We start from the raw sequence: 22,964 nt of genomic DNA on the forward strand, positions 1-22,964 counted from the left end.
TGTGTACCGTCGGTTATTTCGATGTCGGTTATGTGTGGTTTCGTGTTTATGGACTGTCGAATATGTGGTGTCGGTGATGTGGTTGTCGGTGTTGTGTGGTTTCGGCTATGTCAGGTAGAACCATATATATATATGCACACGGTCATGTTGTAAGATGGTTTTTATTTGTGACATTTATTAATGTAAAAATAAAAATAAAAATTATTGAAAAAAAAAAGGCGACTTTCTTAGTAGACATAGAAGAAATTAGGAAAGTGAAAAGTGAATCGATGCTTGCCTTTGAAAGACAAAATGAGAGCAGATTCATGCTGAGTTTGCATATGTTGAGGCTGATACATTCATGCTGAGTTTGCACGAAATGGCATTGTTACCATTTCTACTTAAAGGAAGTTGCAAGGTTGTAAAAGGCATTGAAGCTCTTTGAAAAAGTATTATAACTACAGAATAAAGTCAAAACTTTATCTGAAGGTGTTGATCCTAGCTCCAAGGATTTTAATAGTGTTGGAATAGACAATGTTGTGATTCAGTAGCTCATTGGACAGTCTAGATGCTGTGAAGTTGGAAGAGGTTATGTTTTAAGATATTTTACCTCTCTAAAGCAGAGGTTATGAACATGCAACAAGTAATAGAAGTCAGTATAGCTGTGAGTGGTGAATTGCAGAAGCAATTCACAGGAGTGTTGTTGTTGATTCCAATGATAAATAAAATTAGTAAAGATGGAATCCCAGCACAAAACACAACAACAGAATGAGTATGATGTTTGGTTTCCAAGTAGGTCACAGAAGACTAATACCTTACCTTGAGAATCTGAAATGCAAATCAAAGAGATGGATACCCTGCCTAAATTTTTGAGTTGTTGATGCATGGTGATACAAATTTACATATGTAAAAGGGTAATTGTGACTGATGGTTTGTCTGAGCTTATTAAACAAGTTAGCGGATGAAAAGATAAGATGAAAAATAACTCTTCAAGCATTTCCCTGTTTTTGTGACAGTGATTATGGTCTTTCTGACTGTGATCAGTCCAACAATTTGCTTAAATGGTGAATGTCTGTAGCAATGTCCAAGACTAGTGCTAGCAATTGGTATAATTAGATGAGAAGCATAAATATCTTGAAAGGAACATACATTTGGCACTGAAACAGATGTTCTGTTATGAAGACGTTGTTACTGAACAACATATTAGAACAGATAATATAGAGATGATGCATTTAAAATTGTGTTGCATAAATAATACTGGGATATTAGAAAGTTCAAGGTCTGCTAAACTTGTGGACAATGCTGGTGTGTATGTTATTACAGTTACAGTACAAAATGTTAAAAGATATTTGGTTGACATGGGACTATTTGGCTAAATTTAGATGAGTCCCATTTAGCTGACTTCTAAATGCTGTGATGACCCCCCCCCCCCCCACAGGTCCCATGATAGAGATCGTTCCTATGATTTGATATTTTTTGATTCACTTGAACATGCTCAGTATTTTGAGTGTTGAGTTTGTTGTTTGAAATTTCAGAGCAGAATTGTATTTACTGACACTTAAATTAAATTGGACCATAACCCTGATTCCAATTTTAATAGAGACAAACCAATAGTTTCTAATGTGAAATCCACCGTATGCTGACTAATGTATGTACTGCAGATCTCAAGTTCTACACAGAGCTGTTAGCTTCGGTATACAGTTTAACCTCACCACTGTTTAAAATACCAGCACGAACTGGTGTCATTCTATAACTCCTTTTGTAACTTCCAGCATCCTTTCCCCAACCCTTTTTGGATCCTGCCCTCCATTAGCCTACTTCCAACTTTGTTAAAGATGATGCCTCCATCCATATCCACTCTCTATGGTGTATAGTTCTCTATATTTTTTAAGTAAAATGCTGTATGAGTATCATTTACTATCCAGTTTAGCCACCCAGTATGAGTCCTTCTTTCTAATATTTAGGCCTTTTCATATATTTATAATTCTACCTTCCCAGTTGCTCTCCTACTATCAGTCTTATCATTTCTGTTGCTATGTCAGCAGAGAGGAATATATCCAACATATACAACAGTGTTTTTTTAAATAATGTATTTTATAAGCACATGGAAAGAAGCATATTTGACATTTCATTGATGATGGAATACTGAATGTTCATCATCAGTAGGTGCAAGCTTGCACTACTCACTCAATCAAAGACTTCAGGCCCTTAACACATACATATCTACATGTATATAAAAATGCCAGCAGAAGTTTATTGGACTACTAATCCATGCAACCATTGCAGATAACACTGTACTAATTACCCTTATCATTTGCATCAGTCTGAGGTGCTGTCTGCCATCTTTACATTTGTTTCCTTACTTGAGAAAATGCAATGTATTCCTCATTTATGTACACAGAATGCTATATGACTAGATGTTATCACTTCTTACTATCACGTGTGCCATCCGTCCTTTGGCAATCTTAGAAGAATCATATTTAGCACTATTACGGGGTTTGCCTCTTCACTGGCTGCATTATGGGGGGGGGGTCTATATTAGAACACCGAACATTTGAAATGTCGAGTGTTCTAATATCAAACCCTAGCAATCGAAAATACAAAACATCGAACATTCGGAACAGCGAATTTTTTCCTAGGGAAAAAATTTGCTGTTCCAAAACACACACACACACACAACACAAGCACACCAAACAAAGAGCAATCCACACACATACACCTAAACTCGTACACCTAACCCTACACTAAACTATACATACACCACTAACTATCCACTTACCTTAACCCTAAGGTACGTCACTATCGCAGTCACCTCACCCGCACCCTAACCCTCACGTCCACACAATCGCACACTTACTTGACCCAAGCCCTAACCCACATGTCCACACAATCGTACACTTATCTGAACCAGACCCGTAACTTTCCACCAGAGCGCTGAAAATACTGAAGCAGCAGAAACGGACAACCGAATTCTTTCCCTAGGAAAGAATTTGGTTTTCTGTTTCTTCGATATTTTCAGCGTTCGCTGAAAACAGGTCGATATCAGAACACTCGACATTTCAAATGTTCGGTGTTCTAATATAGACCCTTACAGGGCACTGATTACCATAGCAGCTGTGAAGCAAAAGGTGCCTACATTCAGATGGGAAAAAGAAGCTAACTAGTAGATGCTCTGGTGAAAGCAAACATTAAGTGGAGTATGAGGATCTCAGTGATGAAATATCCTTGACACAGACCTCATTACTGTGTGTGGGGTGACAGGGATAGAGGTGAAAGAACCACTGTCAAAAAGTGATCATATCCAAGTGTGGGATTATACTGAAAACAAAATCCACAAAAATAAATGTTTGGGAGTACAGGAGGGTAAGCATCAGTCAGTTAAATTTAAAAAAGTAAAAGAAATGTGGGGTTACATAAACCAAGATGCAAGAAAGGTAATGTTGTCCTGTATCAGGAGGAGAAGCAAATGTGGATAAGAACAGACACTTGATCTGGCTAAAGAGAATGCTTATTATAACTACATGCTGAATAAATATCACTGAAAAATGAATATTAATTCTAAATCAGTTTTGGAAATGATGTTAGGTCATTGATTCTACCAAATAATGTAACAACAAATTAGGCTAGTCCACTACAGGTGCTGCTCAGCAAGAATTTACGAATAGACTGGGAGTAATTCAGGTATTGAGGTGCGTATATGTTATATGTAGGGGATTACAGTATAAAGAGTGTTGAATTGTGGTTACTAATGGTGCTTCACTATCAAAAAAGAGAACAGTGAGGACAGTGTAAGCTGAAATGGTGCAGTTGCTTATGAAGGGTGGAATATATCCCATCATCTAACAGCACTTGTTTCAGTTTCACATATAATGTTTCTGTGTTTATTTATGTTTCTAATTTATTAGTAAACAGGTAGTGCATCCTCAGCTGGAATGAATAAGATCATCATTCTAGGTGCAAAAAACTACAACAATAAGGTGGACAAAAACATTCTGTGAATTGCAAGATGAGAGGCAGTAAATTAGTTTAGTTAATAATTCTGTAGGAGTATATATTTGATTCACAAATATACTAGTAAAAACTCCATTTGAATCTAAATTTTTTAAAACAAGAAACATCTTTATTAAATGATCACATATGACATAGGCGATCATATATTTATATAAATGAAAACAAACTATATTGACATAATTTTAGTTGCAAACATTATACATCACAAATCATATTGACATAATTTTAGTTGCAAACATTATACATCACTTATAATCTATCCAGTCATTGTCAGTCAAACATTACATAGCCCATTCAAATCTTTCATTATTTTAAACTTCGTTCCTCCCATGTATTGTTCCCACAATTCCCATTTTTTTTCTATGTAATTTGCTCCTACCCTTTTGTAAATATCCCAATTCCAGTTGTTTTATCTTTGTTACTATATTTACTACTTCTAGTAAAGTTGGTTTAGACTCAGTTTTCCATTTTCTAGTAATTGCTTATTTTGGCAGCTACCATAATCAGACTCAGCAAGGCCTTATTATAGTTATACAATTCCGATTCTCTGTCATAGCTCAAAAAACAAACAAACAAAACACATTTCCTTAGTTACACACATTTGCTCACCCAATATCTCCAACAGAGCAGTCTGCAGGGAATCTTTAAAGTCTGCCAACTCATTACACTCCTAGAAAATATGTTCCCAATTACCTCTTTCGTACCCATCACACCTTCAACATTTGCTGTCTACTTGAGGAATAATTTTTTGGAGTCTACTTGAGGTATAAAAATATATATGTAAACACTTCCTAAATCTTCTAAACTTTGCTGCATATTTGGGAGACATTCATATATTCCCTCATTGTTTCTTTGTGAATTGCTTATTCAATCTCTCTTACAAATCCTTTCTAACCTCCTCTAATTGATTCTTGTAGTTATCATGCAACATTTTATATGCTCTACTAATTATACCTTTCTTAATAGCAACTTCTGTTCTAGATTCTACTAAAAACTTTATCAAGTGCTGGACTTTCTTTTAGGACCATCTATTTCTTTCTCTTTGCCTATACTCTGATATCAGTCCTTGATATGGAAGGCAATCTCTAACCTGCAATCCAAATTAGTTTTTGGCATCTTTTCATTCTATTACCTTTCCCTCTCTAGTTATTTGCTCCCAATACCTTAGTTCTTTTGCCAGTTTTCTCCAATAAATTCTAGCCCCATCTTTCCTATTGTCTATATCCCTAATTGCAGTCATCCCTATTGGAAGAATCTCTTTAATCCTCTCTCCTGTTGGCATAGTTCTTAGAATACTTTCTGCTACTTTATGAATATAATATTCTGTATGATTATTGTTATTCTCCTTAAAGGTCTGCATCCAAAATCCCAGTCTCTCCTTGTTTCTTGAACTTCCCCGCTGTTTCATCATCATCTCTTTCCACTTTCAATTATATATTTTTTTGCTTGTGCTACCTATAGGAGCCTTAACTGTGTTGCTCTGAAATACCCATTCAAATCAGGTAATCCCAATCCACCCTGTTCTATTGGAAGAATGAGCCTATCCCACTTGACTCTTGCTGTCTTCCCTTCTGAGATAAAATTCTTCAGTTTCCATTAAGTGCTATCCACAACTTCTCCTCTGGATGATAAAAGTATGCTTAAACTGTGTATAAGACTAAAGGGATTAAAACATTTTCACTGCTTGTATCTTACTATACATATCCATAGAGAGCTTCCATTTTCTCAGTTTTTGTATTATCTTTTGTTTAGTCTCTTCCCATATATCCTTAGCTGCCAGACTGGAATCATTTTAATCCCTACTCCTAAATACTTCATTTTATCAAGTTCCCATAAGTATGGATATTGTTAAACCAGTTCGTATGTGGGTACATAATTTACCACTATTGTCTTTGTTTTAGCTTCATTAATTTTGTTCATAGGTATTTACTAGGCTAATGACCACAAGGGCCTTTTTAAGCCTAGCCACATACACCAAATCTCTGCCAAGTTCTGGTATCTTTAATAAGTGTAAGCAGGGGCTTGGGAGATTAAACATTTACAAGCAGGGGCCATTTACAGGTTGCCTATGTCCACTAGAAACACCGGTGCCAAGCCAGGGATGAATTTCCTGTTCCCAATCCAATTGTCCAAGTTACACTTGAATTGGGTTAGGGAGGAACTCTGCTTCACATGGATGGGGAGCCTGTTCTAGAGACTGGGTAGTCTCTCTGATACACACCTGTCTTTCCAGCAGGTCCTATTTGTATCACAGGCAAAGTTTACATCATTAGAATGGGTAATTCTGGTACTTTTTTTTTTTTTGCTGATATGCAGGAGGTCCATCAGAGAGGGATTTGACAACGCCCTGTATGCCAGGTATAGATCTCACCTCAACAGCCTGATGGAGACAGAATACAGGGATAGGGCCTTGAGGCAGTCTGCATAGTGTATTGTTCTTACACCCTGTATCCTTTTAGTGAGGAACCACTATGGACTTTCTATTTGTTGGATATGTCTGGTTAGGTGCATACCAAAGGGGGCATTGTACTCAAAGATGGGTCTGATGATTGCCAAACTCCTTGTACCTAGATGCCATTCTTTTGTTTATAAGTTGAGAACATAGAATGATTTCCTCACTACTCTAGATACATGATGGTCAAAGGCTGGATTACTGCCTATGTGTGTCTTCAGGTCTCTTGACTACTGTGTCAACTCTAAGGGATGTGTTGTCAATATGATAGTTACCAGGGGTGGATGACTTCCTGAAGGATGCTATTATCCATTTCTTGGCATTTAGTTTTAGTCCATGGCTCTGACACCAGTTGTTTGTCTGTGTCAGCCCTTCCTGGAGAACATTTGTATTGGTGTGGGATTCAATAACAGCTCCTAATTTGTAATCATCTGCAAATTGAATCAGTCAGAGGCCATTGACATTGGCCTCAACTACAGAGAAGTAAATGCCAAAAAGGAATTGTCCAAGAATTGATCCCTGAGGACCTCCACTTGTGACTAGCCTGTTTGCAGAGGTGGAATCTCCAAATTTAACTTGCTGGGTCCTGTCTGTCAGCCAGTTGGCTATCCAGCAAGTGACATAAGGGTTTGTACCTAACCTCTGAGTTTGTCAAAAATGCCCAAGTGGGGTATTGTGTCAAATGCCTTGGCCAGGTCAAGGTAGGCAGTGTGAACGATTTTGCCTGCATCCTTTGCTTTGGTGACCTTCTCAAAGAAGTCCATCAGGTTGAGTAGGCATGACCTGTCCTTGATGAAACTGGACTGGGTTGGGTCCAGTGTTTGGAGGTTTACTATATCATTATTGATCATATCCATGATAATTCTCTCCATGGCTTTGGATATAAGACTAGTGAGACTTATGGGTCTGTAGTTGGTTCACCTTTGTGCAGAGGGATGACTGTTGCTGTTCTCCATTCATAAGACACATAGCCTGTTTGGAGGCTACAGTTAAATAGCAATTCCAGAGGGTCTGATAGGTCATGTTTCATGCTACTTAGAAGACATCCTAGGATATTGTCTGGGCCCACTGATGCAGTTTTCTTGGCCTTAGACAGAGCATTAAGGACCTGTTCCATAGTGATAGCAGGGGGGTTATATTTGATGGTATTTCCTGGGGGATGGTTTGAAACTGTCTCAGTATGTGCCACAACACTGTAATGTCACTTTCTGGTTTTGTCAGGTATAAAATAATGTCATCTGCAAATAGAGCCAGCTTTTCTTGACTACCATACCAATTATATCCTTGAATTTCTGAGTCCCTTATTTTCTTTGCCAATGGTTCTCAATATAAAACAAATAACAAAGGGGAGAGAGGGCACAGCTAGTTCCTCTGCTCAAGCAAAGATTATCAGAGAGGACCCCCAACCACCTCTGATCCCTCATATATCCTCCTAATCAAGCTTATAATTTTATCAGGGAATGCAAATGCTTCCATTGGTCTGCTCAAAGTCCCAGCTTATTCTGTCATATACTTTCTTCACATCAAGACCCACCAACAATGTTGGTATTTTCTTACATTCTGTTTCCCTTCTGGATCATTAGTGTTCTGTTACTATTGTCAAATGTTTGCCTCCCCTCTACAAAACCACACTGATCCATATCTAGCAACTTTGGCATCACTTTTGACATTCTTTTCAGTTATTACAGATGTAAACAAGTTATAATCATTAAGTATTGAAATGGGTCTGTGTGAAGATGGACCTTTACCCTCTTTAGGTATTACAGCTACCACAGGTTTCTTCCAGGATGCTGGTACTTCTCCTCCTCTTAAAATACTGTTAAACCAAGCCTTCCAGATCTTTATCAATTTTCCCTCCTAGCTTCCAAACTTCTACAAGAATGCCATCTGTTCCTGGGGACTTTCCTGTAGACTGGTTATGCATCATCAGTTTATCTCATCTCCTCCTATCCTGTTAGTAATTGAGCCTCCTCTATTTCTAACCTTGTTATATTTAATTTTTCCATAAACATATTAATTTGCACCTTTTCTTGATTTCTATGCTTCATACAGACTTTCATAGATTTTCCAAAATATTTCTAATGTTTCTAGAGGATCCCTTGTTATCTTCTTTGCTATATGTTCCCTAAGCTTGGTGACAGCCCTTTCTACTTTCTGTTGCCTGCATCATTATGATAAAAGTTTTTGTGCTCTTTTTGTGCTCTAGACTTATCAAAAAAACAGTTGCTTAACAGCAATCTTTCCAAACTCATGCAGATTACCAAGGTAATCCCTTACTTTCTGTTTAGCATTCTGCATTTGATCCTCCTCTTCTTCTGTGAGATTCCCCCTATTTTGCAATATTTAATATTTGCCAGTCCCTCTAAATAAGTCTTGTTGTTTCTTAACCATGTCTCCATTTCTTTTATTTCTACCCTATTTTTAAACTGCACTTTAATTTTATCCCACTCCCTACTTATATTTTCAGAAGAAATTTCTATATTTTCTCATAGCTACTGAATAATTTCCACTATCCATTCCTTAAATTAGTTTCCTTTCAACAGATAGATGGGAAAGTGACAGTGTCTCATTTTTATTTAATTTCCCTGTGTTTTTATTTTAGTTACTATTCATAAGTAGGTACTAGGCTATTGGCCCTGGGGCCTATATAAGCCTAGCCAAAAAGATACCCTGGCTTTCGCCACCCAAGAAAATTATTTTCCTGTGCCCCTGTCGAGCAGAGCCACAGAAGTGATCCCCAGGGTGAATTTCCTATGTCCTATCCAATCATCAAGATTTTTCTTGAAGAGTGCTAATGAGGAGCTTTGTTTGATATAGATAGGTAGTTTATTCCAGAGTATGGGAAGTCATTATTGGCTTATGATCTGAAATATTTATTGGGTGCATATCAAGACCTTCTATGAAATGTACATATTCCTGAGAAATGTATGTTTTGTCTAGCCTAGCTCAGTTTTTGTATCTTGGGGAATAATAAGTAAATTCACTCCTAATACTGAATTCAGATCTCTTCAATGCCAAATACTTTCATAAATTTCTTTAAAAAAATCTACCCTCCTTTGTTATATTTTCCCTTCTGGGCCCCACAGACACATCTCTGTTGCAAATCATATTCCTATCCCCACCTATAAGTAATATTCCTTGCTGAAAGCTGATTCTCCAAGAATTTTATAAGCTCCATTATAGCAGTTCTCTGTGGAATTTAAATACATGCCAGTGTAATCCTCATCCCTTTCCGGTAGCCCCTTCGTACAAATTTGCTACTGTCTTTTTTATCATCTTCTATTACTATTGAAGCTCCTTTTGCAATTAATATAAGTAACCCTCTCTTCCTTTGCCCCATATATTCTGCTGAATAATCATCCTGAAAACCTTTCTTTATCTAATTTACATGTTCAGTTCTTTTCAAGTGTGTCTCCTGTAGCATAGCTATTTGCACCCTACATTTTTAATATAGTTCACTACACTTTATTTTTTGTATTTATCTGTGAGACCATTAACATTTAAAGGCATTATAGAAAGCATCATATTCTTTAGAAATTATTATTCTCACCTTTTGTATATAACAGCTTTTTTGTTAACTGTCTAGTTCAAGCTTTTATGTTACATGCATGTACTCTTTGGCAGGTTAATCTTTAATACAGTTGTTTCTTGTCATCTCCATTTCAGCTTATGTCACATCTTACAGACTTTTTTGTTTTATTGAAAACCCTCAAACATAAATAAACACACACACCCAATACCCCCTAACACCTATTAACTTAATAAGATACAAAACTATGTACATCTTCAAATACTGAAGTTTTACCCTCCTGATAGGAACAAATGTTCCAAACTGACAGCCACACATAGATTCAAACTAACCTAAAAGAAAGGTTATCCATGCTGATATGCATAGTACAGTCTGTGGTTCCATTAAGTGCTGTATGTTTTTGTTTTATCTTTATAGTTCTCGCAACTGGGAAAACACTTGAATGCTTTCAGAAAACATTTCTCTAAGCCATTTCTCTTTATCAGATTGTCTGCTAGAGGCATGAGAACCAGACACAAAACTGTTTGCAAGAAAAAACTTATAATATTCAATATTTTTTTTCATTTAGTTGCTTTTTTTAAAAACAAAATCTTCTGATTCATCTCAAATTCCCCAGTCATCAAACTGGAAATAAAATAAATAAAAAAATAAATAAACCATAAGGTTAATCTCTTACTTTGAACCCAACTCTTCAGGTTATTCTACCTACAGACTTTTACTCTACCTGTATCACACAAACTAACAGAAACAAATGCTCATACAAGCTTAGAAGTTGCTCAATTGACATCCAGCCTCCAAACTCCCACAACCAACTCGCAGCAGACAAAATGTCTTGTTCACTTTAGCCCCAGCTCTTTGACAATCTCTCCTGTCCTACCTCAAGGACACCACCTCATTACCCACCTTCCTTCAAAAACTAAACACATACGTTTTCAAAAAGTTCTAATTCACCTGACACAAAAAGGATCATATCGTCTAAGTGACTTACATTTCACCCTACCCTCTGCTTGGCTTACCACTTCCTAGTTATGGAAAAGTAACACTTGAGCCTCCATCTTAGTTCCTGAAACTCTTTTGATATTTGTACATTTCACTAGCTATGCATAGTCCTGTAAAATGTACGTATCTTCTTTTAAATTGTATTTTCTTTTTTGAAGTAATTCACACAGGCTATGCTTATAAAATATAAGTTTTTATTAGTGCACTACCCAGGCTAACAAACATAAACAAAATAAACTGTAATTTGGCAACTGGTAACTACATTCTTTTTCCAGTAATGGATCTGAAAGCATTTAATTTGGTTTTAAAATGGATCTACAGAATGCAGAGCTTGCAGCAATTTATTTTTAAAATATGGGAAAAGTAATTACAAGCTAACATATTTACTGTGCTTAATAGAAATATATTGTGCATTTAATGGATCATATATTTGCTTTAAACTCTTCATTAAATCTTTCATTCCTTCACTGAAAAAAAATATTAGATTAGGAAATCAGACATATATGGTTTTGTGTAAAATGCAACAGACCTTGCTTAAGAGGTATATAATGCTGTATTGCATTTATCATAGCTAATATATTTTTATGAGTGCAGCCTTTCTTTGAATAGTCATTATTATTAACTTTCAACCATGGCAAGTTGCCATACCTCTCAACTGTAGAGATTTTTGGAGAATGTCCGAATTTTTGTCTCATACTTTTGGTCTTTTCCTCACAAAATCTGTGTTTTTTCTGGCACATCACTTAAGATTGAAGTCACTAAATAATACTAAATAACAACAGACATTTGAGTTTCAGAATTTATATCCTTCAGAAAATACACAATAATGCAAAACCTGTTATTTTAGCAACTTTCTAAGTTTCTAGGAACAGTATTAAAATTCCATCCCCATTTTTGGTCTTTTGTTCCCCCATTCTTTTTGGCTTTGCTCAGATTTCTTGTATGAAGAGGTTGAGAGAACATGTTCATGTTGAAGAGCAATGGACATTGCTGATTCCCATGATGTTATATGTTATTGTACAGAGCACCTAATTCATGTATATTGTGTTTTTCCAACAGTCTCCGTTCAGTTTTAGAATACTTCTATGTCATTCATCTTTATTTGCTAAAGAAAATTATACAATGAAATGTCATTATCACTATTATTATTACTAAATGTGCACACTGACTGGATAGAGCAGTCAGGGTGTCAGCTGTAAATTCAGCATTACACATAGGTATAACTGTCTTCTGCCTGCAAAACACATGCTAATTAAAATTTAAGTAGCACTCCATATAAGCAGAGGCTCCCAGAAAGTTAAATAACTGATCCTGATGTGTAAGCTGCTTAAATTAGGATTGAGTGCTTTAAGTGTGGAGAATGTTTCTCAGCTCCATTACACGTGTTGGAGAGCCTCTGTTTATACACTAAAAACACAGTGACTGGCTGCATTTGCTCAAATTGCTTTTCATTCTGTCTGTGGTTCTGAAATGAACACACATATTAATTTGCAAATACAGATCCTCAGACAGCTTTAAAACAGTAATAGAAAGTAAAGATACATACTTTGCTGAAATCTACTTTTTTTTTTTTTTTTTTTTTTTTACTTTTCCTTCTTTGTTAACTGCTACTTGTCACACACACACAGTCTGTGTTGAATCCATAATCACTATACCAATATGCAATATGTTGCTCTACTCACAAAATGACTTCTATAAACTCTTTTATGTTTTTCGCTCACTAAATATGCTTTGGAGATTCTCTCACCAGACATCCACTGAAAAATTATCTTGCATGGTCTACTTGGACTTTCCCAATAATCAAATGCAAATAAATGACAGTGCACCTAGTTGGACTAGCAGCACAAGTATAATGCTACAACCATACTTCTCAATTGTCCCTGAATTTGATTCAAAATTTAGCTCAAACATGCTTCTTTTCTCCGATTTTGACTCAAATTTTAGCTCTTTCCCCTATAAAAGTGTTGATTTTTGGAGAAAAGGTGACGAATTACACAATAAATAACACTGTTGAGTTATTTACACTTAAAACGTATATTAATCCTCATGATCTTATTCTGTCAACGTCTCAAGTTTAGGGTTACCACCTGTCCCACTTTGGGCAGTTGTCTCCTGACAAAAAATATTAAAAATGGCAAATGTCCTGAGATTATAGGACATATTTATGTCCTATATTTTATGTAATAGTTGCATAAAACAGTTATTCTGTATCTAAAATACCTAAATGTTACACGAAACAGAATAAGCAACTAAAATGCTACAAGAATAAGCTTTTATTTAGGCAAAAAAACGTTCTATACTTTGTAATGACCGTGGGTATGTGTCGGCCTGTAAAATCTGATGTGTCACGAAAATGTCCCAATTTAGCCATTTGAAAAGGTGGCCACCCTACTCAAGTTAGTATTAATATTTTAAAAATGTCTCTGATAATTTCTGGATTTATAGCCGATTTAATTGAAGAATATTGCTATAACTAACCATTTTATTTTCGGGTTAGACAGTCATGAAATAACAGCAGTATATATTGCGCAAAAAGAAAGTGTAACACATTGATACTGACTGACTGTTATATATCGATGTAACCGATGTATGTGACAAAACTACTTGACGAGAAAGTACACAAACGGATCATTAAACTTCCTATCTACTGCAGTCAACCTCCGAGTTTATAAACTTCCTCGGTCACTGTCCTATTCTGGAGGAGAGGGGAGGTGGCTGGCACGATGCATTTCCGTTTCCGGAGTGACTCTGGTGCCATATCGTCAGGAAACAGAGCGCAGCGGAGGTGGAGACGGAGAGTAGTTTGGGTTCATGAAACGGTTACAAGCCCTGCAGTTACAGCCGCTCTGACACTTACCCCTTTATTTATTTATTCGTGGCTCTAACTAACCTGTGGCTGTGCAATGGCGAAAAACACGTCGTCATCGCGCTTTCGAAAGGTGGATATTGACGAATATGACGAGAATAAATTTGTAGATGAGCAGGAGGAGGCAGCTGAGTTGCAAGGACCGGACGAAGGAGAAGTGGACAGTCTCATCAGGCAATATCCTTTCGTATTCTCTGTTTGGCATGGAATCGCAGAACTGCACCGGCAGTGATGTCCATAAAGCTATTTTTCTAATAACTAGCTGTATTGTGACTTCACCTGGTTTGAGGTTGTGTCAGCCTCGTATGCACTGTAGTAGTGAGTAGGCACTTGCAGCATTGGACTGCTAGTTGTCTGTTACACGTTTGTTTGTCTTATTTCCGCTGTGGTGTGGTTTTATTGTAGTGTTTTACAAGAATAGCTTGTATGATGTTTGAAATGCAGCAGAGGGACATGTGTAAATTGTAACCCGAGTTAGAGGTGATGAGTGGACTAAGTTTGTGCAGGCAAGTTTGCTGTTGCTGAGTTGTTCTAGTGCGAGGAGGATTGATATTATCGTATATCAGTGTTATAGAGGGATATTGAGAAGGTGTGAACAGTTTCTCTAGTAAACGCCCCCCAGCGTGAAATTTTCACCTGCTTAATTGGTGAGCAAGGTCAAAATATTATTTCTCAGTGTCTCACAAGGAACCTAGGAAATATCGTTAAAGAATGAATCTGCTTGCACCGGTAAGCCTGTGGTACATCGCTTATAATATAGAGAAACGAGATATATATATATTTTTTTTGGGGCGGGGGGGCATGTTACTTATCTGATTATTGGCTTCTGCTGTTGGCAGACTGTTTATCTAGTTGCCTGACGTTAGTACCATTAATATGCTGGTATTTACTTGGCTTGAAGAGTTGGAGTAGGCAGTACTGCAGATAAGTTATGAAGATTTCTGAACTCCTCCTTTATATGTGGAATTCTGGATTGATATTTGGTCAATTTAGTGCTGCCTTTTTTTTTTTTTTTCAACAAGTCATGGTAATGTTAAATAGTTATCTTTAGTGAGTTTGTTTTAGCTTAAGAGAGCCTTTGAAGTTGTCACCCACTGGAGTCTTTATTGACATGACCACCTGAACTCTGAGAAAGATGGCACACCGTGATTTTTTTAAAACAAAATAAAAAGCATCACACACGTTTTGCTGACTTAAAAAAAATCTTTGTGAAATCTGCGTTTCATAATTTTCTTTTATGCTATATATAAGCTTAACTGCTTGTTTTGCATGTATTTTAGATATTGATTTGCATTCATTAAACTGACATTTTGGAAAGCCAAGTTGACCTAAGCATGATAGCCTTTATATGTTGTTCCAGATAAGTGCGGTTATCTTTCTTATCAAGTATTTTATCAGATGATGAGGTCATCTTTGTCATCTTCTAGGTTTTTGCGTCTGTGTGAGGTTTCTTTATATGGAGTCAGTAGTCTATCAAGTACTGTAATAACTGCATAGTTTTTGTAGATTGTATGTATTTTCTCGTGAGTATGTTATTGGCAGTCTTAAAGGTAGTGGAGTAAATATATCTGTACTTTTAAAATGTCACTAGTTGACTGTGCATGCTTTATTATTCCGTGAGCAGGCTACTTGTCAGTATAACAAGCCACTTTGGCTTAGAAATGACTCATTTTGTGGTAGGGATGAACTGGAAGACTAAGGTTGCATTCACAGGATAGGTGTCTTTCCATCCATTCTTGTCTATTTGGTATTTAACTTTTGGATATGCCTTTGCTAAGTGGCATGGTCTGGCTCTCCTTTTTTTTTTTTTTTTTTTTTTTTTGTGGTTGTGTGTGTGAGGGACTCCTCTTAATATGTGCAGCTGTTTACCATGATTTGACTGCTGAGGAATGAAGGAGAGCGAAATGTGGATTTGGAAAGGGGCTAACTCCCACAGATCTTTCATTCTGTTACAGAATATATTCTTTCTAGTTTCTGTGAGATGTAAATAAAGACCCTGCTGCTTCCTACACTTCTGTCTGCATCTTATCGTCACAACTGAACAAAATTTAAGTATTCTATAATAAAATACATTTTCTCCCATTCCCCAAACAGAACACATCATTGTATCCTGTTTAAGAAATTGAATTGGCTTGAACTAAAAAAAAAAAATATTTGCCTACAAACTGTTAGTAACGGCTGACAAAATAGTGTACCATACATTCAAAGTCCAAATCTTTGACAAACTAATACAATGGTAGAATAGAAACAGAACTTGGATCCCAACAGCAATCACTTGTCATAGTATATAATGCAAAAACAGAAATGGAGATGTAGTGTTTTCATTTTACTTTTTTAAACTATGGAACACCCTGCCCTTTGACGTTAAGCCTTAGAATGCCTTTAGCTTACAATTGTTTATGCTCCTTTGCTTACACTGAGAAATAATCTTATGGGAAGTGCACTCCAAGTTGAACACAATGCTAATATACTGAAATTCATAAACTAAGGTGATTATGCTTTCAACTAGTTATACCAGCTACTGTCACTAATCTGTGCACCAGTGTGATTTGTAATCCAAAAACTAATAGGTTATGTGAATTTGGTGCATTCATAAAGTTTAAGTATTTTATGCTTCTAGCAATGTTCATCTTTTGTTTAGAAAATATACATTGGAATGTTAGTGTTGACGTTGAATAGTAGCTGCTTTCTTTTCTGTAAGTGACTTGTGAGGGAAAAGCAGTTAAAATGTTTATCAGTTGTGTAGTACAAGTACATCTGTCATAATAGTGTTTCCTTCTGTTCCTCCTTCCTACAGCTGTCCTTTTAGGATATTTTCTCAAATAATACTAATATGGAAAAATAATTGAGTCAAAAATTAGATTAACTGGCTAATACAACCATGAAAAATGGTTCAAACCTTTTTCTGTTTCTCTAACATGCCCCTGTTTAATTTTGCTGATCATCTAACTGGAAAGAATTGACATATACAGCATGTTCAGAGCAGTTTATCTTATGAATAAAAATTGATCTGATGTTGTCCATTTCATTCTTCCTCGCATCTGAGTCCTAGGATTCGATATCTGATCCAATTCGGCTGCTTTTACAGGACTGTGATTGAGCCTCAAGCTCCTCCCTCTCCCACAATGCTTCTCTGCTCTAACCACTTGGATCTCATTTTCCATCTTCCGCCAAGACATGGTCCGTAGCTCTTGAGTGATTAGTCAGACAAGTCGGTTCTTTTATATTTTTTCTGAGAAATTTTTCCCAGTTTAGCTATGTAACAACTTTATTAGCTGTATATTGTCCTGTCTGTATCCTCTCCTGTAGCTTTTTGACTTGCCCTCCCTTCACTTTTTGTTAGCTAGTGCTTCTGCAAACCTGTTTATTTCCAAAAGGAAGAAAAAAAAGGTTGTTAAATTTCCTTTCCTTCTGGTTAGGATATTAGATTCTTTAACTTCTGTGTGTGTGGTGTGTGAGTTATGGTTGTTGTCTTCCAACATAATGTCTGACAAGCCAACTGGGTTCAAAAGATGCAGTTCTTGTGGGCACAAAATTCCAAGTTCTGGTGCCCACACAAAGTGCGTCTGTTTGGGATCTGAATACTTTCAGACCGATTTGTGTGATATACACAGCTTTCAGCCCATGCTCCCTTTCAGTCAGGAGAAACAAGTCAATTTTGAGAGGTATTTTGTCTGCTTCTGGGGCTCAAACCCCCCTTAAACCAACAAGTTCTAAGAAGAGCCTCCTCAGCATCTCATATTATTGAAGCGAGACCTAGACTACTGGATCCCAAGCCTTCGGATCAGAGTTTGTCTTCAGTTATGTCATATCCAATGGCCTTCTCTGATTGGATTAAGTCCCCTTCCCCAAGAGGGTTCTTCTCTGATTTGAGGACTTCAGATCTGAGGTCTTAGAGCCGAACACCAATACCAAGCTCTAAACATGTTTTCCTGGCTCCAACCCTGGCAATGGATCCCCTACCAAGTCAAAACATTCATAGACTTCCACTTCATCTTCTTGGAGTCTCTCGCAGTCAGATATGGACAGGATGATGTGAAGCCTTCTCAAGTGAGCAGATACAGGTGGGGCTCCTACCATCTCCGTCCCATCTAGGATCCAGTGGGGCTCCTACCATCTCCGTCCCATCTAGGATCCATGAGATCTCAGACTCCAACTTTTAATGCTTCTTGTCCGGTCCAGCCTGTTGCTTCGAACCTTCAGGATCTGTTTTTTCTGAGGGAGTCATTGGCAGATCCGAGGATAGTGCTTTCCTCAACTCCATCAGGGTCCCATACTGGCTCTGTTCTGATGCTGTCTGATTAGAGCTGGTCTCTGATCCATCCCTTCCCCTAGGAGCTTCTGCCGTCAACAGCTTGGGTCAGATGCTTTCTAGTGGCTTCAGATCCGGGGTAGACTCTGCTCCTCCTCAGATAACCTCAGCTCCAAGAGAGGGGGAAGGGGTCTCCTCAAGGCTGTCGTTTTTTTGGGTGGTAGAGAGGGCTTTCTCTAGGCCTAGAGCTGCGTCCCTTCATCCCCCAGATCCCATTCAGTCTGCATCTCATCTGAGCCCTTATCCCATTCATTCTGTCGTAAGTCAGCCCCCTTGTATGAGCCTCCAGACTGCTACTACCCCTCAGGGGGTCCCCCACTGTTCTGAGTCATCCCCTCAATCTGTCTGAGGAGGTGCATTGCAAGAAAAAAGTGCAAGAGGAGACGCTTGGACCCTCTTCTGGAGTTTTAAACTGAGGACACCGACTTCAATGAGGAAGAGAGGGCTCTACTAGCAGATAGACTCAGCAGGTCCTTTCTTTCAGCCGCTGGGGCCAGCCTTGATGTGGCCTGTTCACCTCTTCCCTAAACAAGTGTAGCAAGTATTTTGTTCTGATCCCCTCAGTTGGGGAATCCCCAAGGGATGCTGTAGTCCATGATTGGCTTTCTGGTCTGCCATATGCTTATGCTCCTACACCATTGATCCCGAGAGTTCTACAGAAAGGCAGCAGATTGAAGAGCATTCTTATTTTCACTGCCCCCTTCTGGCCTCATCGGGTATGGTTCCCCTTTGTATGGTCTCACCTCAGATGTCCCCCTTGGATATTGCATTCCAGACATGATCTGATTTCTCAACCTTCAGAACATCAGTCCCTCAATCTCTGGTCTTTACGATTAAACACTTGGTTTCTCCAATTCTAATGATTCTAAACAAGTCCAGGCTAGCCTCACCAGTCCAAAAGATTATTCTTGTCTCCCAAAAACCTTACACAAAAAAAGATTTACAGTGGCAGGTGGAAAGGCTTTCAATTTGAGCCTCCAAACAAAATATTGACCTCCTTTTCAGCCTCCATATCGGATATACTTCTTTTTCTAGCTTCACTTTTCCAGGATGATGCTAGTTTATCTACTATAAAATTGCAACCGGCAGTAATTTCACACTTTCACATTGGAAAAGGCTCTACCTTTTACATCTAAACTATGTAAAGCTTTTATGAAAGGAGTCGTCTTACTTGCACTGCAAATTAAAGAACCCCCCCCCCCCCATGGGACCAGACTATTGTACCCTAAGGCCTCGCTCAAAAACCTTTCGAACCAGCTGATTCTTGCGGTATAAAATTTTTATCAGATTTTCTGGTAGATAAAACCTCTGCAAAAAGGGTATCTGAATTGTAAGCATTGTCTTCCAAGTTGCCATACATTATTTTCTACAAATATAGGGTATCCTTAAGAACTAATTCTACTTTCATGCCTAAATTGGCAATGGAGACAAATTGCTGCTGCTGCTGTTGAAAAGAGAGTTTGAATAACCGGGAGACTCAAAATGCTGTATGTTCATAGGTAGGTGCTAGGCTATCGGCCCTGGGGCTAATACAAGCCTAGCCAAAAAGGTACCTTAGGTTTCGCCGCCCAAGAAAATTTATTTTTCTGTGCCCCTGTCAAGCAGAGCCACAAAGGTGATCCTTGGGGTGAATTTCCAATTTCTCATCCAATCATCAAGATTTTTCTTGAAGAGTGCTAATGAGGAGCTTTATTTGATTATAGATAGGTAGTTTGTTCCGGAGTATGGGAAGTCTCTGGGACAAGAATCTATCCTTCCAGCATGTTCTGTTTATTGTGGTGACAAGGTTTAGGTCCCTAGAGCGTGTAGCTCGGAGGGATTGGGATTTCTTTAAGTGGAGCATGTCCAACAGCTCTGGGTTTTACATAGCTTTGTATATTAGGCAGAGATTGCCTCTGAGTAAGCGATATGCAACAGAGTAAAGCTGGAGTTTTTTGAGACGGTCTGCATAGGGCATAATCCTCTGAGGTATTTCTGCAGCCTTTCCAGTTGTTGTAGATGTCTTGTGAGATGCATACCAAAAGGGGTGTTGTACTCTACTCGTCACTCATTAGACCTATTAATTATAGAGGGGAACAATGACCTCTTTTTTTTTTCCTGGATGAGAAACCTTTTGTGATGAGGTGTGCCACGTAGAAGGATTTCCTGACTACTGTGGTGATGTGATTATCAAAGAGAGACTACTGTCCACCTATTTCCCCAAGGTCTCTTATTACACTTTCTGTGTTAAGTAGACTACCACCTATGTGGTAGCTCATGGGTACAGAGTTTTTACCAAAGGGGATGACAATGCACTTTTTGGCATTGGGCTTGAGGCCATGGCTTTGACACCAGGCATCTGTCTCAGTGAGGCCCTTTTGTAGGATGTCCACATCGTTAGGAGTTTCAGTTATGGCTCCTAGTTTGCAGTCATCTGTGAACTTCGTTAGCCAAAGATCTTCTCTGTTAGCCTGTACTTCAGAAAAGTAGATAAACAACAGGAGAGGTCCAAGGACTGAACCCTGTGGTACTCCACTTGTCACTGGTCTAAAGTCGGATTTGGAGTTACTTTCACAGTTTGGGTTCGGTCAGTGAGCCAGTTGGCAACCCATCTTGTGACAAAGGGATTTATACCCAGTTCAGTGAGTTTATCTATAATTTAGAGTGGGGGATGGTGTCAAAAGCCTTGGCTAGATCTAAATAGGCTGTGTGAACCACCTTACCCTCGTCTACAGCTTTGGTGAGTGCTTCAAAGAATTCAGTCAGGTTTGAGACATGATCTGCCTCTTACAAACCCAACCTGGGTGGGGTCTAGAGTTTGGAGATTGCCATTGTCTTTGTTTATAAGTTCCATTGCCTTGCAGACCAGGCTCATTAGGCTAATGGGGCGGTAGTTCCCGGAGTCCGTGGTGGCTCCCCCTTTGTAGAGTGGGATAACTGTCGCTGTGTGCCATTCAGTGGGCATAAAGCCTGAGGTGAGGCTATGATTGAACATGGTGCTTAGGTGGGGTGCCAGTTCATGTAGAATGCAGCCTGGGATATTGTCAGGTCCCATGGATGCTGTGTTCCTGGCTTTGGAGAGTGTGGTTTTTACCTGTGCAGCCGTGATTACAGGGACTTTGAATTCTTCTGGTATAGCGATTGGCCCTTGTGGGGGTGGGGGTAAAGTTAGCACTGAACCTATCTGCCAGGATGCTGGCAATATCAGTTGGTTCTGTATATTTAGTGCCATTGTGCTGTAACTCAGAGCAGATCTGAGTGGTGCCATTGAGATTCTTGACATAACTATAGAATGTTTTGTGGTTGTGTTTAGAATCAGTGGTGATTTTGTTTTCATAACTAGCTTTGGAGGATTTTGAGGGATCTCTGCTTCTTACTGAGGCTGACCAGGGAGTTCTTCCAATCATGGGATTTTACTCTCTTTTTTGCAACAGTTTCTTTCTGCTTCCCTTTTTTTTTTTTGAGGATAGCACGATCTATGTTAGGGATAGCACAATCTATGCACTTGTGTAAGTGCTTATGAAGTGCATTTGTGTAGGCTTCAGCAGTCGTTCCTCTATTGTCCGTCTGCATGGGTGTTGTGAAGTTTGCCACTTCTGTCTTAAGCGTGAAGTTGGCTTTGGAGAAATTTTTTATGGTGGTTTCCCTAATGGGGGCAGGATGTGTAGGCTGATTAGCTTGTGGTCAGATCTGACCAACGAGGAATTGACCTCCGGTGTGGAACACCGGTCGCCCATGTTGGAAATGACCATTTCTAAGATATTGCTGCCCCTGGTGGGTGTGTGGATAAGTTGATCCAAGGTGTTGGAATTTATGAATTCCAGAAAACGTTGAGCAAAAGAACTGGTACAAGAGGAGTTTTGCCAGTTAATGGTGGGGTAGTTGAAATCGCCCATTGTTAGGGTGTTGGGTTGTACCATAATATTTTCCACTGTATCAAGAAATGAGGAGTGGGAATCTTGGGGCATGATGGGGGATCTGTAGCAAGTTATAATTTGGATTGCGGTCTTGTCCAGATTTAGTTGCACTTGGATAATCTCGGATGCATTATGCTGAGCAACTAGCCTGGAGGTGTGGATATCCTTAATGAATATGGACATGCCCCCACCTGTAGTGTTTCGGTCCAGGTTAGGTGGCCAAATGGTGTGGCATGAATTTATAGCCTGGTAATGCAGGGGTGCTCTCTGGAGCCTTGAACCAGGTCTCTGTCACTGCACAGATGTTGATGTTCTCCATTTTAAGGAGTGCCTCGAATGAATGTGTTTTGAGGTGTAGACGTCTAGCATTAAGTAGCATTACCCTCAGATTTTGCTTACTTATACCTGTTAAGGTGGTGAATTTGCTTACTTATACCTGTTAAGGTGGTGAATTTGTCATTTGAACCTTGCCTAAAAAAGGCACTATAGGGGTGGCAAGAGATTTAGCCAGTATCCGGAATCCCATGGGCAACAGGTGCAGGCCATCTCTGGCAAAGCATCGTGGTCTGTCGATCATGTCATCCCAGATGCACATAACTGGATCTCCTTAGAATGACAGTTGCTCAGGATGGATGTAGAGCGATTTCTGCCCAGTGCTCTGAATGTCAGTGAAGAAATTCAATGCAGTGTGGGTAAATGGTGGGAGTAACTCTCTCTAAAGGTAGCCAGATGCTTTGTCATCTAATTAGTGACCTGCATGAATGAATAAACGAGATTCCCAGTGTCTATCTAGCGAAACCACCGCCAAGGAAATGGGCTTGGCAGAATCAATGGGGAAAGAAGTTCCTGTTGAGCTTGACTCTAGTCTGGCACTGAGAAGAGACATGACATATGTAGAATAAGTGGGAGGCCTCGGCTGC

General features: G+C 38.6%; 2 protein-coding genes across 3 annotated transcripts in view; one reads left to right on the forward strand and one right to left on the reverse strand.

Annotated features, from left to right (window-relative positions):
- Positions 1 to 22,964, reverse strand: part of DNAH9 (dynein axonemal heavy chain 9) — a 3,419,770-nt gene that overhangs the window by 2,782,386 nt on the left and 614,420 nt on the right. The gene's annotated exons all lie outside the window — the stretch shown is intronic.
- The window catches only part of ARPC5L (actin related protein 2/3 complex subunit 5 like), a 137,841-nt gene continuing 128,561 nt past the window's right edge, over positions 13,685 to 22,964 (forward strand). Inside the window, exon 1 of one of the 2 annotated variants that reach the window (XM_044068143.1) lies at positions 13,685 to 14,013. In XM_044068143.1, coding sequence (XP_043924078.1) covers positions 13,874 to 14,013 — 140 coding nt within the window. In that variant the 5' untranslated portion in view covers positions 13,685 to 13,873. The other variant, XM_044068144.1, reaches the window with a different exon arrangement.

Source organism: Protopterus annectens, chromosome 4.part0 (assembly GCF_019279795.1).
Source record: "Protopterus annectens isolate FY-2018-M chromosome 4.part0, PAN1.0, whole genome shotgun sequence".
Lineage (NCBI taxonomy): Eukaryota > Metazoa > Chordata > Ceratodontiformes > Protopteridae > Protopterus > Protopterus annectens.